This window comes from Chelonia mydas, chromosome 9 (assembly GCF_015237465.2).
Source record: "Chelonia mydas isolate rCheMyd1 chromosome 9, rCheMyd1.pri.v2, whole genome shotgun sequence".
NCBI classification, from domain to species: Eukaryota; Metazoa; Chordata; order Testudines; family Cheloniidae; genus Chelonia; species Chelonia mydas.
The window spans coordinates 82,492,315-82,511,215 of record NC_057855.1 but is presented as its reverse complement, the minus strand read 5'-3'; the positions used below and the strand labels follow the sequence as shown (position 1 = coordinate 82,511,215).

The window sequence follows — 18,901 nt, the reverse complement described above, 5'->3', positions numbered from 1 at the left end:
TGCTCTGACCTGAGCTTTAGGCTGGGATGGAGATGGAAAAGATTTCAGGTTATTAACACTTTATAGAAAATGAAATTATGTGCTTTACAATGTTTTCAGTACCTATTCCCCAAAAATTGTTCAGGTCTTTGACTGCTCGGACACTGTTCATATTTCATCCTGGATCATCTAAACACCTGTAACCTTCTGATTTCCTATTATATGAATCTCTGTACGAGTCACCATTTCTCTTTTATTGATCAGACACTCTAGCCATTTCTAAGCACTAGTATTTCCATTCCAGGACATAGCATTTTCATCATTTTTAGTTAAAGGAACAGTCTTTGATAAGTTTTTACAGTAATATTAATGTTTTTCATTTTTTAGGTAAAAGGACTGGTTTGTTTTCTCGTTGTAGTATTCTGGTCATCTTTTTGTACTGTTTTCTAGTAAACCATCAGAGGCCTCTACATTTAGGGGGAATCATATGGCTTGTGGGCTCTGAAAGTGCATTTACTTTGCCAGTTCAAATCCAGCCCAAATCAATAGTAAACAAAAGTTTCAAAGAGGGTTATTTGAAATTATTTACTTTAATTTAAAGAAAAACAAAACCAGCAAAATAAAAGCATGCCCATCCAGGCTTCAGGTGACCGTGACAACAATTAAAAGCACAATACAAAAATAATTACAAAGAAAATAACCAAACCAAGATTCCATCCTGCAAGCTGCTCCCAGGGGGCTAGCTCTGTATGCCTCTGTGGAATAGCTGGCAAAATCAGCCCATCTAACAGTCATCAGTCAGCAAAACTATTACAGTTCCTACTCTACCCTTTCTCTTCAAATAAGAACATAAGAATAAGAATGGCCATACTGTGTCAGATTGAAGGTTTATCCAGCCCAGTATCCTATCTGCCAACAGTGGCCAATGCCAGATGTCCCAGAGGGAGTGAACCTAACAGGTAAAGATCAAGTGATCTCTCTCCTGCCATCCATCTCCATCCTCTGACAAACAGAGGCTAGGGACACCATTCCTTACCCATCCTGGCTAATGGCCATTAATGGACTTAACCTCCATGAATTTATCTAGTTCTCTTTTAAACCCTGTTGTAGTCCTAGCCTTCACAACCTCCTCAGGCAAGGAGTTCCACAAGTTGACTGCACTGTGTGAAGAAGAACTGAATGAATCTCACTCTTCCTGAGATGTTTCCTGAGATGTCTCTATTGCAAAGGGGTTTTTTAGTCCACAACAGGAAGAGGGGCCCTCATAGAACATATTAAAAATCTCATTCAAATTGGTAGTATCAACAGGGAGACCAAGGATAGAATAGGTATGCAGATTAACGTTGTTCCACCTGGTGAAGGTACATTGTTAGTGTGGTGTGAGGTTTGCACTTCCACTGCCCCTGCAGTATTTGTTCTGCAAATAAACAGAAGTCTTCAACAGTCTCGCCATAGGCACTTACAGGAGCATGGAAAAAGAGAGTAAGAAAGACAAAAATGCCAGAAAGAGGGCTTTGAGGGGGTTTTTCCCCAAAGGTAGGGGAGAGGGATTGGTAATACCACCCATCAATTACACGATACTACTCTACCAGTATTTTGTCCTGTAAATGTCAAGCAGATACTTAAAAAATGGGGCAGGTTTAATTGGAAGAGTGTGAGCCTTGACAATATTCACATAGAATATTTTGTTTCTACTACTAAATAATCATGTAATTGTGCAATTGGTATTAAATGTCACTCCTTTAAATAGTGTTTTGCCTAAAATAAGTTTTTTTTAAAGTTCTGCATGTACATGTTTGATGTCTAATTACACCCCTTAGTAACACCTGAGAAACACAAATGACAGCTGTCTTCATAAACAGTTTATCTGCTGTCCAATAGCACACGTTAATTTTTTCTAATCCCCCAAATTTTCCTCACTGAGATTTTCACTTTCTAAGTTGGCAAAGACAACACTGCTTGGTTAATATTTACCACTTTGTGAACTAGGTATTGCAGGAGTTGGGCCTAGAGTCTCTATGAAACTACTTAGCAGTTTTGGCTGCAGTAGGGACCAAAGGAATTAAACCCTAATTTGTGACATGCTATTTATAGTCATATATAAGCACATCAGAAAAAAAGCTCTAAATAATCAATATGAACTCAGCCTAACAAGAAATCCCTTCTCTTCCTAGGGTGGGATGAAGAACTAGAGAGCATCTGTTGTCAATATTTTATTGGTCTTTTAGTCAAAGAACAATCAATTTTACAGGGGGAAAAAAAACAGATACACACATGGACTCTGAACCTGCATATGAGTAATTTTACATGGGAACAGTCCCACCGAGCTCAATGATTTGCAGGATTGGGGCTTACAAATATAAAACAAGAAAGACAAATGTTTATTACTAACTTACACTACATCTAAAGGAGTCTAGTAAAACACATAAATGTTCATGTTCTCCTCTCTGATGCCTCATTGGTTCATTAGAACTTAATTGTCACCAGCTCTGTGTATTAGACACCTGTTTTTGAAAAGGAGTAGAAAAGCCTTTGCACCTGCTAAGAAACCACCCAAATCTGAATATAAAGGGGGGGGAGGAGGACACACAAAGGGTAATATAACCAGTGAAAAACAAACTAGAGCAACTAAGCATTCTAAGGAAATAAAGTTTTTAACTTTCTCTGTATTTTAAACTATTTCATTTTGATGCATTACAACAGGCAAGCTAGACCACATATGCAAAGCAGTCCCAAATTATCTTCTATGAGAGGCATATAAAATAATACTTCACTCGCTACTAATAACAACCCTTGGAGCAGAAACAGCTATAAGGAAACACATTTAAGGCGACCCAGGACCACCAGCCAGAATCAACAGCGAGTCTTTGTGGGCTGTGGATTCTAAGCCTGCCCTGGGGGGCTAGTTGGGTTGTTAAACGCTTGTGATTGCTCTCCCTCCCTTGGGATGTTGTGTCTGTCATAGCCACACGGCGAAGAGGAGAAGGGAGTAATCCCCAGGCCCGGTCGCTTCAGGACGCCTGTTCTGTAACTTTTACACTTTGCTCCTTGGGGCTTCAGGCACCGATTGATTCCCCAGGGCCGGCTCGCTTGGCTATATGAGGCACGAGACCAGGGCCGATCACCAGAAGAGGCGCGGAAGCATGGGCAGCCCGGGCTCATTGCCTGCAGCTGGGCTCCCAGCGAGCGACGCCACGCGCAGCCCCGTGCGCCCGGGAGGCGGCTGCGCTCAGCGGCGCTCCCCCTCCCCACTCAGCGCATCCCCGCCCCACCGCCGTCTCCCCTGCAGCCTCCCCAGCGAGCCCCTCCTCCCCTCCCCCCCAGCCCCACGGCTCCAAAGCCCCCGGGGCCACAATGCAGCTGTCCTCCCACCAGCCTGGTGCCTGCTCCTAGTCCTCAGGCTGGACCCGGGGGCTCTTGCCTCGCAGAAGTAGGAGTTACCCCTCCCTCCCTTGCCCCCCCCTGAACCCACCCCCGGTCGGAAGATGCAGAAAGGCTGGAAGAAATACTTCGGCCAGAAATCCCTCAGCGAGGTCACCATGGATGAGTATCTGGCCAGCCTGGGGCTGTACCGCAAGCTCACCGCTAAAGACGCCTCTTGTCTCTTTCGGGCTATTTCCGAGCAGGTAAAAGGAGTTTCCTTCCCACCCAGGGTGGCTGCCCCTCAAGGCTTGTGCCCCTCATAGGCCCGACCTGGGTGGTCCTTTCCCCACCACATCCTAGCTCTGCTAGCTGGAGTTCAATACAACTCATGCCTTTGGGGAGAGAACTTCACTTCTCCCTTCCCCCAGGTTCTAGCCCCTTCTCTCCTGAAAAGAGCCAGCTGCGCTTGTGAGTGGGGTTTGACTTCTTTTCTTTTGGGGCTGGAGGGTGAATGGGGTTGGTTGAGGTAAGGCATCATTTGCCAACATATTTTTGGCTTTGAAGTAATCTTCATCTGTCTCTCCATTCCCAAAGCTGGAGCAGCAGGAGTTGGATAAAAGTTTCTAGTTTTGCTCTTGTGGCACCTTAGAGATAAACAGATTTATTTGGGCATAAGCTTTCGTGGGCTAGAACCCACTTCATCGGATGTTAGTCTCTAAGGTGCCACAAGGACTCCTCGTTGTTTTTGCTGATTCAGACTAACACGGCTACCGCTCTGAAACCTAGTTTTGTTCTGTCTCTTACACAATCGTGGGTTAGCTCTAGTTTTGCAAAATGAGCTGTGGCTCCGATCTGGTTTACCTTTTATCCCATCTACCAAAGGTTGGATTAAAGGTTCTCGTTTGGACTAATATTCTACCAGTGGTTACCTAATCAACAATCATTTATTTTCCTTTAGCATCTTCAAATTCTTCCACTTAAAAATGCATGGGCAAATAACGTAAGGCACAGATGTGCAACCAAAAAAGATCATGCTCTATATTGAGGTTCTCTTTATGAGTAACTTATAAAGGGTTTTATTAAACGATTAATTGCTTTCTATAGACTGTTAGTCCAATGGGTCTATAGGTTGATTACAACTGTCTATCACCTAATGGTGTGCTTATAATTACCTATAGTATATGTTGTTCAGGTCTGTAACATGCTTATAATATATTCACCTTGTAATGTAAATCAGGGGTTCTCAACCTTTTAATTTCAGAGGCTCCCCTTCCCCCCCCAACATGATATAAAAACTCCACTGCCCACCTGTGCAGGGCACTTACCTGGGGCTCCCTGCTGTAGAGCCCCCGCAAAGCTAAGTTGCTCAGGCTTTGGCTTCAGCCCCAGGTGGCAGAGCTCAGGGCCCTGGGCTTCAGTCCCAGGCAGTGGGGCTTCAGCTTTCTGCCCTGGGTCCCAGCGAATCTAACGCTGGCTCTGCTTGCTTGGAGAACCCCCCTGAAACCTTCTCACGGTCCCCCAGGGGTCCCTGGACCCCTGGTTGAGAACCACTGATGTAAACTATATGTAAAGGGAGCCTTAGTGCAAAGTGTAATTTAAAATTAGCTGCAAACCTTTCGTTTCAGTGCCTTTTAAAACACCTTTTTTATTTTCTAGCTGTTTTCTTGTCAGATTCATCATATGGAAGTCAGGAAGGCTTGTGTTTCGTTTATGAGGGAAAACCAACATAACTTTGAGTCTGTAAGTAGACTTGTGTATTTATGATATGCAAAGTTTTGTGTGTTAGGAAATAATGGGGGTGTTTATACATAAACAGTTATGTAGATCTCTGCACTGAAAACCTACATCTCCCTGTACTTTGTTTTGTTAAGTTTTGACCAAGCACGGGTTTAAACTAGTACTGAGCGAGATAAGAAGTCCAGGGTAAAAGGCTTGCTCGTTTGCCTTACTCTGTATGCTGTCCATTAGTTTCTAGTCAACCTTAGATTTTGTTTCTAAACCTTGGAAATATATTTATATGGCACAACATTTTTATTTGTAAAAGGTAATATACATTTATTCTAAACATCTGATCTCTCATTTTAAGTAACTGATTATAGTACTGTATAGACATTAATAAGCTATCTTTGTGAAACTGAAACTTCTTGTGTGTGAGGAAACTACACTTTGAAGTAAAACATGCACCTCTAAGGACAGTGGAATACAGCATAGCTTTTTAACCATGGTGTTATACGTGCTTTAATGTCACTGTACGCTTTCAGTGGATGACTTCAACAACTGTAGAAGCCTGCTATTTTCACCCAGTGAAGACTCTGCTTTAACTGAAGTGGTAGAGGTCTGTGGTTTTCATTCAGAAGATCACAAATTAAATCCCTGCCGACAACTGTGGTATCTTTATATACCTAGCCTCGGTTTGTTACAATACTGCTGAATATTAGGAAATGTACTTGTTGCTGCTGATGGATCAGTGGGTGTCAGCAACAGGTAAACTTACTAGTTTAGACAGGTCCTGTGACTGCTTTGAAACAACCTGGTTCTGAAGAGCATTCTGAATACTCTACTGGCTATTTGAACTCTAATTCACAAATGGCTTTCCCTGCATCTTAAGGGAACAATTCTAAATGTTTTATCCACAAAATAGATATTGAAAGCAATAAACTAACTTTTTAGTATTATAATACTGTAAGTTTTCTACAGTCTTTCGCATCAAGTGTTATGAAAGTGCTTTGTACACTGTGTACATACCCCCACTTAAATGCAGCTACCATTGGGGTGGAGGGAGACATCCAGTTGGCTCAGAACATGCTGCATAATAGTGAGATAAGACTTTTTGGTGACAGGCACTTGCACAAGTTCCTACTCACAATTATTGCTGTGGTATTTTAACTTCCATACAGCGCAGCCAAGATCTTTGCCTTATCCAATAAAAGAAGGACACAGTAAACTACGTGGCATTTAAGATATTGGCCTCTGGAGGAAGGGCTGGGGTGAGCAATGCTAGTATTTGCACTTGTGTATTTTAGGATATCTACCTTTCCCAACCTTAAGCTATCCCTTTTCAACTAGAGGCGTAGATATAAAATTTGATAATAGCTAAAATTGTTACCCTGCAATTTAAAAACAAACGTGCTTGAAAAGTCACTTCTGCAATGCACTGAATGCGAGCAGGTTGGGCAAATTGTTAAAATTTTCAGACCGAAGTTTTAGACCCAGATATAACCAAATTGTACATTTAGTTTTGCATGTGATATCTGGACCTTCCAGACCTCATGTTTGACACAAGACATTCCCATGTCCTTCCTTAATATGTTTGAGGAAACACTGCTATAATTCTGACTTTGTGATTTTTTTTTTTCTGTTCAATCTAGTGCATATAGATAAAATAGCTTTTCAGCAAGAAGTTACCTCCTTTACTAAGCACATACATATGCAATTGTTCCTAAATGTGGGGGAGAGGGAGAAATCATTCATGATCAGGAAGGCTACTTACTTGCCTTATGAACTTGAAGGCTGTTGGCCTAAAACCACTGCCTATATGCTGACCAATATCATCTCATTGTTTCCTTGTATTCCTCCCTGCCGCAATTGTCTCTATCCATCTGTTGTCTTATACTTAGATTGTAAGCTCCTTGGAGCAGGGATCAGCTATTTGTACATCGCCTAGCACAATGGAGTCCTGATCCATGACTTGGTTCCTAGGCACTAGGGTAATACAAATAAGAAAAATATTTTCAGTTTTCCTCTAAATGTTTTAAATACAAAGTGCAAATTCTGACTCTAAATGTTTCCAGCAGATTTAGTAATGATATGCAGCTGATTAAATCAATTATATCTTTTTTTTTTTTTTTTTTTTTTTTTTTCTTAAAGTATGTGGAAGGATCATTTGAAAAATATCTGGAACGGCTGGGAGATCCAAAGGTAAGGCCAGATTCATATTCCTGAGGCTGAGCCCAAAAAGCTCATGAAGTTTGCTGGAATGTAAGTTTGAATGTTTCTTGTTCTCCCTGCTAACTTGTATCTCAGTCCTGCTCTCAGATCAACATAGGTGGACCCTTGCACCTGAACAGAGCACTGTTGATTTCAATAGGACTTTGTGTGGGTGCAGTAGGACTCTGTGGATCTGATGGCAGGATCAGGGCCTTGGTTCTTGCTTGTGGGCAAAAAAGGGGCATTGTCAAACCACAACAATGTAATTTAAGCTGAGGGAACCAAACTTTGGTCCTGTCAGCCTGGATCTTTAAAAGGCTGTTACAAAACTGGGTGCATAATTCATAGCAAATGTTTGACAAATTTCGCATTTTTTTCCAGATTTGGAAAAAAGAAAACCCCTGCTTTCTTTCTTTAACTTATTGTTTCTTTGAAGATTTTTAACTAGTGAACATGAGCAGGATACAAGAGTATCTAAAGCAAATGTAGTATGTTTATCAAAGAAATACTTAAAAATATATTCGAGACTGGCACAGGTCTAGCTAGTAGAGCTTAGCTACAACTTTGCCTCTGATTACTGGGCCAAAAATTGAATACTTACTTGTCCTATGTCAGTGATTTTCTCTTCAGGAATCCTCATATTTTACAAATTTCCAGATGCAGAAGGAATCAGAATTTTGCAAAAGATGGAACTTAAGTATTTGAGGAGTACATCATCACTTCACATTGATTCTCTCTCTTCCTCTCTCTCAGTGGGTTTTCTTCAGTGCCCACATAAATATTTTTAAGGTAGTCTGAGGGGTTTTACACTTACTACTAACTTTTAAGGATTGAGGAGTAGACCCTTTTTCTCCTTGTTCCTATGAAGCACAGTTATTGCAGAGGGCAGTATATTCAGATGTACTCCTTTATAGAGCTTGGTTTGAGTCTTTTAGGGCTTTGAAGATAGGGGCTCAGAATTTTATCCAGTAGTTAGAGCTGGGTAGAAAATGCTTATTTAAAAAAAAAAATCACGAAAAATGTTGACTAGCTCTTTTAATGGTATAGTGAGAGCCAGTATACAGTTCCAAGTACTGCATGGCAGGCTCAGTGGTCAGCTCCACTACACATTTGACGAACATTTATTTTCGTACCTTCTAACATGATCTCAAAATAATTTTATACACCTAGGAAAGTGCTGGCCAATTGGAAATAAGCGCGCTCTCATTGATCTATAAGTAAGTCTCTTCCTTTTTTTAAAATTTTTATTTTAAAATAAATTTTGTAATGGGCTGTGAATGGTTAAGGGTACTAGCTGTGGGGCCCAGGATCTCTTGATTAATAGATTTTTTTTAAGGCTAGCAGGGACCATTATGATCATCTAGTTTTGATGTCAGCTTGGCTTAGGAGTGACTGCCGTTCAATGTTTATTATGTGAATGGGTGGCTGCAGACCAATTCCAGGTAAAGAGGATCCCACATCCTGAAATGTACTGAATTGGCATCCTAATTAAGTCTCACAAGAGGACAAAGACCTGGTGGCCATGGAGATGGAGCTAAGCCTGACTACTGGAGGTTTCATTGCTGCTGCCCAGGTAGTGCTGGCTCAGAGGGCTTCAGACTCTAGTGAGGTCTGTTTGGCACTTTTCATAACTATTACACTTTTTTTTTTTTAAGAGTTTACAGTGAAAGACTTACTGATGGGGAAGTGTATGAAATGATGTAGAATTGTGTGCACTAATGCTAGCTATAAAAGTTAATTGCCAACACACAAATAAAACTCTGTGCTTGCTATATGAGGTGTCCTTGAAAATTCAGGAAGTGAGAAGTGCTGCTTGGTGTGTATGCCTGGAAATGCATTTAAAATAAATTATAATTTCAGTTAACATTTGAATCCGCTGTAGGCACTGTCTGTCTTGCTAAAAAAAAAAAAAATACTGCCACTTCTGAACAAACAGTTTAGGAGCCTAATGGCAGAGACACTAAAACACTTTGCATCCTGTTTCAGTCCAAAATGAATTAGATTTCTATAAGGTTCTAATGGCATCCTGTACTGAGATTCTAACCCTTTTGGGAACTACTTCGTTTAGGGTTAATTGCCTCACTATCAGAGCAATCTGTCTTGAGATCAGAATTACCTGACATAATTAGATGCATCTTTTTATTATCTGAAACCAGACATCGTAGGTTTTACCAAATATTTCTTCTTTCAAGTAGATGGTTCCACTTTGTGAATTTAGTTATTGCTTAAATTTTATGTTGGCATTCACCTGTTAAGAAAAATATTCTGCTCTCATTCTCTATATTAACCAACGGTGGATTCTCCAAACTATTCTCTTCAAATGTCTTCATAACAAGCACTTGCATTAAACGCGTGCTCTTTCAATTCTCAATTTTTTTTCTCTTCCCCTCCCCCCCCCCCCCCTTGCCTAGTCGAGACTTTATTCTGTACCGGTACCCTGGAAAGCCACCTGCCTATGCTACAAACAATGGCTTTGAAGACAAGGTAAGGAGATGTGAGCCAATTTTCTACCCTCCCACTCCTAGATAGCTCTAATTTCACTCTGTTCTAATGAGCTTTTCACTTCAGTTTTGCTCTTGTAACTCCAGTGAAGTCTCTGCACATTTTGCACACTTAAAAAACAAAACCAAAGCTAACTTCAACAAAGCTAATGCTCCACAAATGAATTATTTCACAGTTGAAACAGTTCCTGCTGGCTGCAGGAGTTAAAATATTACAGATAAGGAATCTTCCTGTTTGATCAACTTTAGCTTTTCTGGGGTGATGGTGCTTGAATACAGTTCCCTGTGGCTAATTTTTTTTTAATCTTACTAGCTAGAATGAGACACTTGGATTGAGTTGCTAATGAGCAAAGTGAAGGTGGCAAGATTAGACAAATATATGGGTGAAGAAAGGGCACTCTTCTCCCTCCCCCAAAAGAGAACAGACAAGTTTTGGGCGTCTTTTGGGGTGTATTTTTCCCCTCCTGGATAGAAATTAATTAGCTGATTTTTGTGGGTTGTGCATTGTTATGTAAAGCAGTAGATAGTCTAAACCCACTTGAAGTTTTTACACAATTGAAGGGTGTAGGGAAAGTTCTATATTTAGCTTTTTCTTGTGAAATAGCTTTTCCTCTAGTTTGATACTAGTGGGCCAATAAGATTTTGAAGTTTGGGGATTCTAATGTAAGAGTGGCATTTAACTTCTAGACTGTTGTTTGTTCATAAGGTAGTTGACTCATAGTAAAGTCCCTCATATTTGACCTTTAACAGTTCGTGAAATGACAAAACAGCGTCCATGTGGGTTATAGGCAAATTTATTTGTACACTTGCTACAGTCTCTTTTATAGGGATCAACTCTGTTTCTAACACTCTGTTTGTATTTATACTAAGCATACCCATTGTTTGGACAGCGTGTTAAAGCACTGGCCTTAGAATAAGTAAAGGATTTGTAGTCTTGAGTGAGAACAACCAAACATTTTCTATTTGATTTCTTTCATTTCTTCCTCAAAGCTTTTTGTTGTTTTTTTTCAAGATCTTGCTGTGTTGTTCCAGTAACGGCCATTACGACTCTGTGTATACAAAACAATTTCAGGCAGATGCTGCTGTTTGCCAGGGTAAATTAACTCTCTTACACTATTTTTAATGGGAAGAGTGTTAAGTACTTCAAATGTCCTCTTTCTTGGGAGGAGAGGGGTACTGAAGGGAGAAGAAAGTGGAAAGCTCATTAACTATTTTTAATGTAGTTGGTGTGTTATGAAAGTCCACAATAAGCACATCCACTACTCTAAGGTCACCTATCAGACTCCAGGTGTTCTTTGTCTGGCACCAAGTCAAAACCATTGGGTTCTCTGTGCTTTGTTTGCCCAGCTGTCTTGTACGAGATCCTGTACAAAGATGTGTTTGACATGGATGAGGAGGAATTGAGAACTGCAGTTGAGATGTTTCGAAGTGGGGCCAAAAAGAACAGAAACAGTGCCTCTGTTGGAAGTGAGGATGCAAACTTTGATTGCCTTCCCGAGAAAGTGTCCAAAACTTCATCTGAAAGGAGGTATGGGATTAAAAACAAAATATCCTGTGAACGGTAACTGATCACTTAAAAAAGGTGTTGGCAGGACTAGCCTACTAGGTGTGTTCTGAGCTTCCATGTGGAACATCTGTGGCCATCCTCCAATGTCCTGGTACTGAGCCAGAGTCTGAGCATATTGTGGAAAAAGCAGCGTGCTTTTCCTGGGACTGGGAAGTGACGTGTGTTTGAGCAGCAACCTCTCCCATGGCTATAGTCAACTGGCACTGTCAATGGCACCTTCTTACTGAACAAATCATGAGTAATCAGAATCATTGGCTTTAATTTCTATTAGTATGGCAGCAGCAAGACTGCTATGAGAAAGTGAGCTGGATTCTGTTGTAGCTTGTACATCGTTAACTGTGCCCTAAGTTTAGGACCAAACCCTGCCCTCATTTGCAGTGCCACTGTGTAGCCCTTTTGTTTCTGATGGGGTAGTAACCAATGGCATTGTACAGATGAGAGGACAACATTTGACCTTATTAATGGTGATGAAGTGCAAGCCAGAAAGGACCCAATTTAAGTTGCTGGCTCTGGCAGTTCTTAAACACTTCTAAATTAGACACACTTGTTAAGGAGTCCTTGAGATTTAAAAAAAAAAAAAAAAAAAAGGAACTCCATAGTGCCCATGAGTGGAATAACTGAAGAAGTGTTTAAGTTTGCAGAATGGAACTGGGCTGACCCTTTCTTAAACATAAAGCAATGTTGGCTGCTACTGCGTGGAAGACCTGAATTGAAGGGGATAGGGGAGAGATCATTTTATTTACAATCAGAAAAGGGTTTACTCTGTGTGAGTGCTGCATTATAATAGTGTTAGGTTCTGGCTTGCATCTTATCACTTGATGGCGCCATGGTTCTTCTATTAGGTCATTCAGTCAGTTTGATCTTGTTGATTTCAGGGCTGGCAAGAAATCTTGCATTGTATTTTGTAATCCTATTTTTAAATTGCTTAGAGTGGAAGACTGGGAAGGCAATGATACTGACAACCCACCTGAAGATAAACTCAGACAAGGCACTGAAGAGGCAAAGGTTTGGCAATTAAGGGAGAATCCTTTAATTCTTTCCCATTAGTGTTCATGACACTGGGATTAAGGTTGAATCAGCCCTTCCTATTCTAAATGCTGCTGTTGGAGATTTACACCCTTTTTTTATTTCCTCAATCTTGCACGTGCATGTTTAGTTTTTAGCCCTGGTATTCTTTATCCCTTCTTTTAAATTAATTGTTGAGCCTTTTATCATATTAAAAAGCTTATTTCTGAGACTCTTGTTCTCTAGGTAGCTTTAAAAAAACCCTACAGGTTTTAAAAACAAAATTTGGCAAACAATCCCTGATCTGGACTCTTACCTAGAAACCATCTAATTTATCTTATTTAATCTAATTTTATTTTAGACACATGAACAGTGCTGTTCCATTTTACCAGGCCTGGCTCAAAACACTGCTCTAGCTAACATTCAAGGAGCCTGTGTGTGTAATATAATTAATTACACACAGACACACACACTCATTGACTTTGGTTTGGAGTTGTGTGGTCAGCAGCTTCTGAAAGTCAGTCTCTAGTTAGTTTTTTCCTTCTCTATTTTTACCTAGTGACTAAAAACTTTCTATTCTGAAATCAAGCAGATCAGTATAGAGTCTGTGATTAACTTCTTCAACATGATTTTTATTTATCTACTTTGTCCTCAAGCCTCAGAATCCATAATACCTAAAGACTTGTTCATATTCTTCTTAGATTCTGTACTTGAAGCAAACTAATTACATGTCATAGTGGAAGTGAAAGAGGCAGGGAAGACAAAGTGTAATGCTTATTTAAAATAATTAGAACCTCTGCAAGGAAAGGAAGGGGTTGTGAATATATGGCATGCTTTTAATTGTAGTCCATTTTAACTGTGTTTTAGCCTCCAGAAAATCCATCAAAGATGCCTTTTCCCTATAAAGTGCTAAAAGCCCTGGACCCTGAGATCTATCGAAATGTAGAATTTGATGTTTGGTTGGACAGCAGAAAAGGTACCTAAAAAAACCCCTTTGAATATTCTATAAATTCCTGGCTAACAGTAAAAGTTTTATTGAGGCTCCATGAGATTATTTTATAGACCGATTTACTAGTATTTTGGACCTGCACAGGGGGCTTGAGCAACTAGACACGTACCTGAAATGTGAAGGGCATTATCTAACCCAGCAAACATATCTGTGGAGCATACATCCTGTTACCAGCCAGAGACTTCTTCTTTTTCATCTCTAAGCAACCAGTAGAGTACTTCCAATTTTATATGATGTCCATCATGCTCCTGAAATCTGATCTGTTGAGAAAAATATGCTGGTTCTGGACTAGGAAATGTGGGGGTTCAGGAAAGCTTAGTGCAATAGCAGAGTATCGTCTTGTAATGCTATTTTCAGATCACGTTCAAATGTAAAATGGGGACTTTTTTACTTTATGGTAGCAGTGTCTGCACAAAGGCTCGTGTTCCATAAATGCATTTGGGTTCAGAGTAACAGGAAAGGAAGGGGGGTCACTTAGCAGTTAGTGTGCACTTTGAACTGCCAAATGAGACAAGTGCTCCCTTGCTCTCCAGGGGCTTGAGCACTCGGGAAATATTACACTCTCTCCCCACATCTCTCTTGCATGCCAAAGAATCCCAGATTGTGAATGCAACAATAGGTTCGCTTTACTCATCACTGAAATTCAGTCCAGTCCTTTCTGGGACTAAACAGAGCAGCCAGTTCCCAGTGTGCAACAGCACTATACAGAAATTTAGGAGTGATAAAGGAAGAATAACTTTTCAGAATTTCCCTGACAGTGAGATTTAAGTAGATTACAGTTATCCAGATACATCCCGCCTTACAAAATGATCACAATTGGTCAGCATTTGGTGTTTTCATATCTTCCATCAGCACAGCAGCCCATAATGCCAGGCTGTGCTTTTGACTCTCAGTACAGCTACGCTGCTTGCTCCTTTTGGGGAGGTGTAGAGTATATACACTGCACACACCTCTAGCATGGGTATTAATAGTAGTGTAGACAGGAGAGGCACTGCTTAGGCAAGTAGAGTGAAGACATGCCTGAGCCCTATGTGTATGTACCCTACATGGCTCTCTACTTGCACAAGCAGTGCCTCTCCTGTCTACAGTGGTGCCCTTTCCCCACTGCAGGGAAAGGCTCCAGCAGTTGGTAAAGGCTCCGGGAGCCTTTCTCTGCTGCAAGGGCCTGCCAGAGCCTTTCCTCACAGCAAGGAAAGGCTCTGGCAGGAGGGAGGTAGTGGAGAGAGACTCTGGAGGTTCCCTGCTGCCGAGCCTTTCCCCACTGCCTCCCCCGTGCCAGAGCCTTTCACTGATGCATGTAGCTACACACCAGTGTGGATGCAGCCTGCTTTTCATTGTGATGTGTGGCTACCCATACCCTACACACCACCGCAAGTGGTATGCAGTGTAGACATAGCCTCAATGCTGACTCGGAGGAAAAGGACATTTTTTTGTTTCTGGCCCAAAATTTCTATATAGTATTGCTGCACACTGGTCCCAGAAAGGACTGAATTTCAGTGATGAGCAAAGTGATCCTGTTGCATATGTATTTTGTAAAGTGCTTTGGGATTCTTTGGCATGCAAGAAAATCTGGGAGGCACAATCTTCCTCCAGAGCCCAGCTGCCATCATTCACATTGGAGTTGTCACTGTGCTTTGTGGCATCCCAAGATATGGGGAGAGTGCAACATTTCCCTAGTGCTCAAGCCTTGGAAGGGACTACTTGTCTCATTTGGTAGTTCAGAGTGCTCACATAATGATGTCCAGGAAAACACAGGAGATAATTCACTCATTTCAGCCTATAATACATACCCAGAATTGCACTCAAGGGAACTAATAGGTAAAAATGAAGAATAGTACCTAGCTTAAACTTTCACTTTGATCTCTTGTAGAACTTCAAAAAACTGATTACATGGTGTTTGCTGGGAGACAATACTATTTAGGAGACAAATGTCAGGTTAGTACTCGAAGCAGATTCAGTAATGATGAATTATTAAAGTTGCTTTAAGTAAAGTATAAAGTTATAAAATTATCTGAACTCATAGGGTCTTACAGAGATTTCTTCTCTCATTATAGCTATTAAATACAATGGGGTCATCTGAATGATTTTTTTTTATTATTATGATAACTTTCTGTAAATTCAAAACTAGCACAAGATAGTATATGGGAAGGGCCACTTGAAAGCGGACCATGAACTAGTGCTATGAATCCTGAAAGTCGAGGAGTTTAAGACTGAACTCTTGAAATACACAGACGCCACACTGACTGGCACTGTACATGAACCTCAGCAGAATGGCAATGAAAGATGGACAATAAGAGGGGTTTTTGGTTCTGTGTTTTGCAGTGCCTAGTGCAATGGGTCCTGTTTAGTTGTTGAATCGTACAAGGCAGTTTTGGTTCTGACTTGTCCTCTCCCTGCCTTTCTTCCATCCATGAAGTCCTCTCTTATTCTTTTTCTTGTTGTTTGTATCTGTTCCTGCAGTGTCTCTCCCTCTGCTGCCCACTCGTCTACTGTCTCTATGTTGGGTAGGGTGGGGAGTGCTGGACTGAGGTATTCCAAGACTCTCAAGCTAACTCAGTGGTATGTGAGCAGCATGAAAACAGCTCCTATGTTGCCAGCCATTGGGGGGAACCAAAGCACCATTAATGTGTCACCATTTGGGTTTACCTACTCCCCCTTTATTTCCCTCTCCAGGTACGTCTGGAGCCTGTGGGTAAGTACTACAATGCTCATATCCAGGAAGTTGGACATGATGGCAACATGGTGACCGTGTTCATTGAAGAGCTGGCAGAGAAGTAAGCAATCTGAAGACAGCCTTAGAGCTGTGTGTCTTATTTGCTGAAATCCTTTTTCTTTGTTGAGTCTGCACATACACACCTCTCTCCCAACAGATGTTTAAATTGTGGCTGTCAGAAGGTTTTGAAACTCTGGGTTCAGTTTCTTTTCAGAATATAAAATAAAAACCAGACCCAGTTCCTTACCAGTTTAACAGGTTGGCAGTAGCTACCATTCCACCGGAGCAGATGGCAGGAGTAACACCTCTTGGGTTTTCATTGAAAACATTCTGGGTATAATCTAATTACCATGTGGATAGAAAGCAGAAGAGTCTCCTGCCGGTTGGGCTGAGTTCATGGTAAACAATGAGTCTACACAACTAGCTTCTAGAACTTCTTAGGAGTGGGACTTGCATCACAGCTAAATAATGGGTTGCTTTTAGTCCTTGAAATTTGTTCTGACAACTCTCATTCAAATTCTCTCCTTGCCCCTCCCCCTTAATTTTGGGAGTTTTGTAAATGCCTTAAGATAAGTCGTACATCTAGCAAAAATGCCACTTGTTGGCACATCCCAAATTTACCTTTGATGATCTGTCTGTATTGTTATCTGTAAGATTAAAAAGCACAACTCTGGTGCTATGTGCATGTTATAAGTAACAGGTATTGCAGCCTGCCCTTGAGTGAAAGAATGTGCAAAAGTTAGACTGGATTAAAGATAAATTTAGAACAATCCTGAGAGTAGCTAGCTAGTCTCTGAAAACCAAGACAATGCTGGGATCCAAATAAAAAAAAATAAATAAATAAAAAGCCGGGGGTGGGGGGGGGGAGGGACTGACTACTGTACACATTTTACATTAATATGCGTCTTACTAGTGCTGTTACGGGGATGATTCTGCCTCTGACACTGGATCTGTCTCTAAAGGATAGTTGCCATTGATGCAAGTTACATGCCTATAGCAGGAGCGTCTTTTATTTTGCCCTCATCGATCTCTGAGAAATCTCAAAGTAGGATTACTATACAAGTGGGTTGGAATGATAAAACTATATTGAAACTGTCCCCTGGGTTTGGCTAACACAGATGTACATACATTTCTAAACTGTGTCTTTGTTTTTATGTGCTGCTTATTTAAAAAAAAATCTGTTCAGTAAGATCTGCTTGCACTTGATGGCAGCATGGCAGTCATTTTTGTCTAATGTGGCACTGACTTACACTAGTATTTTTCATGTAGACATATTGTTCCATTGGCAAACTTAAAACCAGTGACACAAGTGACACCTGTCCCTGCGTGGAATGTGGTTCCCAGTCGAAAAGGAGGAAACTATCAGAAAATAACAGGCGGCTATGTTTCAGAAATAGGTTTGTACATGGTTTCAATAAGAATCTTATTTGATTTTTTTTTTTAGGGGAATGAACGAGGTTTGTAGCAGCAGTCTTCAAATATTGGATCTGATTGAATTCAATTGGTAATATAAAACTCATTTTAAGGGGGAATGATTGAGGAAAACCCTTCTTTGGAGAGGGGATGAATGGAGGTGAACTTCTGATGGGTATTTTGCTGGGGTACTTACAAATAGCAAATCCATTGAGAATGTGTGTTAAAGTTTAGTATTTAAAACCTCCAAGAGGCTGTAAAGCACTTCACAGACAATATAGAAAGGCCAGGTCCCTTCATCAAAGAGATTATCTAATTTTGTTATAAGAATGATGGTAACAGCAGAGGGAATGAAGTGAGGAAGGGGTCGTGCTACAGCAGTACAGTTCCATAGTAAAGCAGTGTAGGCTTGTGTGCCTCTTGATGATTCAGTGAAGGGTTTTGTAATTACTTTGTGATTCCCATAGGGAATGAGTCAATGTCTTCAGGGAGGGATTTGAATGATGAGTACTGGCTTGGCCTAGCCAAAACTGGGAGGCTATTCTGTGCATAGGAAGCTTATTAAACATTCTGCTTATCTACCTGTAAAGGATTAAATTAGTATTTTAATAAGCTCACACATTTGGTTGCACTTTTCTGGGTGGATGACTTTCTTGCCATACTCCATATCCAAATATTAACTTACAGAATTTCTCATATGAAATTGTTAGCATTACTTTATAATCTGAATGTACCTCTGGAGTTTCTCATTTCTCCATTTAAGGCAGTCAAGTGGATCCGTACAGATGTTTAACTGATCTAACTTCTCTTTTCCATTCTCGCCCCCATTATTTTTTTTTCTTGTGCTTCTTTGAAATTGCAGAAATGGATATGAAATCACGGAAGAGACTGTTTAAGAAAGTCCGTGGGAAGGAAGTTTACATGACCATGGCTTATAGTAGGGGTCAGCCAGTTCTTCCACCCCGGCTACAGCACAATGTTCCTTCAGGTCGCTCTTCTCCAATTAATTGCTCTCAAAGTTGTGGGAATATGGCATCCTATGATCACTACCGTCCTCAGAATTCTCCTCAGAGGCATGGCAGGGGATATGGAATGCCCAGGTATGAAGCCTTGGAACCCTAACAAAGACCAGTATTCATTTCCCTGTTAGGTCTCCCACAGTTTTAGCCCTAGCTAATATTCATCTATTTAATAGATGACACTACAGGTGAGTTTCATCTGAGAGAATCAGTAGGCACTTCTTGGTAACTGGATTTTTTTGCCCTTTAAATTTAGGGGATCTGCCCGATTTATAAACAGGAACAACATGGTTGGCCCTCAAATAGCATTCTACCCCGGACCAGGGAAGAGATGTTATCAGAGCTATGACAATTTCTCCTATAGGTCCCGGTAAGTGAGTATAAATTTCTTAACAAAACATTGTA

At 40.8% G+C, this 18,901-nt stretch overlaps 1 protein-coding gene across 3 annotated transcripts in view; it reads left to right on the top strand.

Moving 5' to 3' along the window:
- Positions 1-2,769: 2,769 nt before the first annotated feature.
- The window catches only part of LOC102943936 (ALG13 UDP-N-acetylglucosaminyltransferase subunit), a 40,940-nt gene continuing 24,808 nt past the window's right edge, over positions 2,770-18,901 (top strand). Inside the window, exons 1-14 of one of the 3 annotated variants that reach the window (XM_043522253.1) lie at positions 2,770-3,605; positions 4,999-5,082; positions 7,210-7,260; positions 8,440-8,486; positions 9,681-9,753; positions 10,783-10,864; positions 11,118-11,298; positions 12,267-12,342; positions 13,210-13,318; positions 15,222-15,286; positions 16,025-16,125; positions 17,334-17,461; positions 18,340-18,577; positions 18,753-18,866. In XM_043522253.1, coding sequence (XP_043378188.1) covers positions 3,465-3,605; positions 4,999-5,082; positions 7,210-7,260; positions 8,440-8,486; positions 9,681-9,753; positions 10,783-10,864; positions 11,118-11,298; positions 12,267-12,342; positions 13,210-13,318; positions 15,222-15,286; positions 16,025-16,125; positions 17,334-17,461; positions 18,340-18,577; positions 18,753-18,866 — 1,490 coding nt within the window. In that variant the 5' untranslated portion in view covers positions 2,770-3,464. Of the gene's footprint in view, positions 3,606-3,758; positions 3,811-4,998; positions 5,083-7,209; positions 7,261-8,439; positions 8,487-9,680; positions 9,754-10,782; positions 10,865-11,117; positions 11,299-12,266; positions 12,343-13,209; positions 13,319-15,221; positions 15,287-16,024; positions 16,126-17,333; positions 17,462-18,339; positions 18,578-18,752; positions 18,867-18,901 lie in introns of those variants that run through there. The other 2 variants (XM_043522254.1, XM_037908689.2) reach the window with 2 other exon arrangements.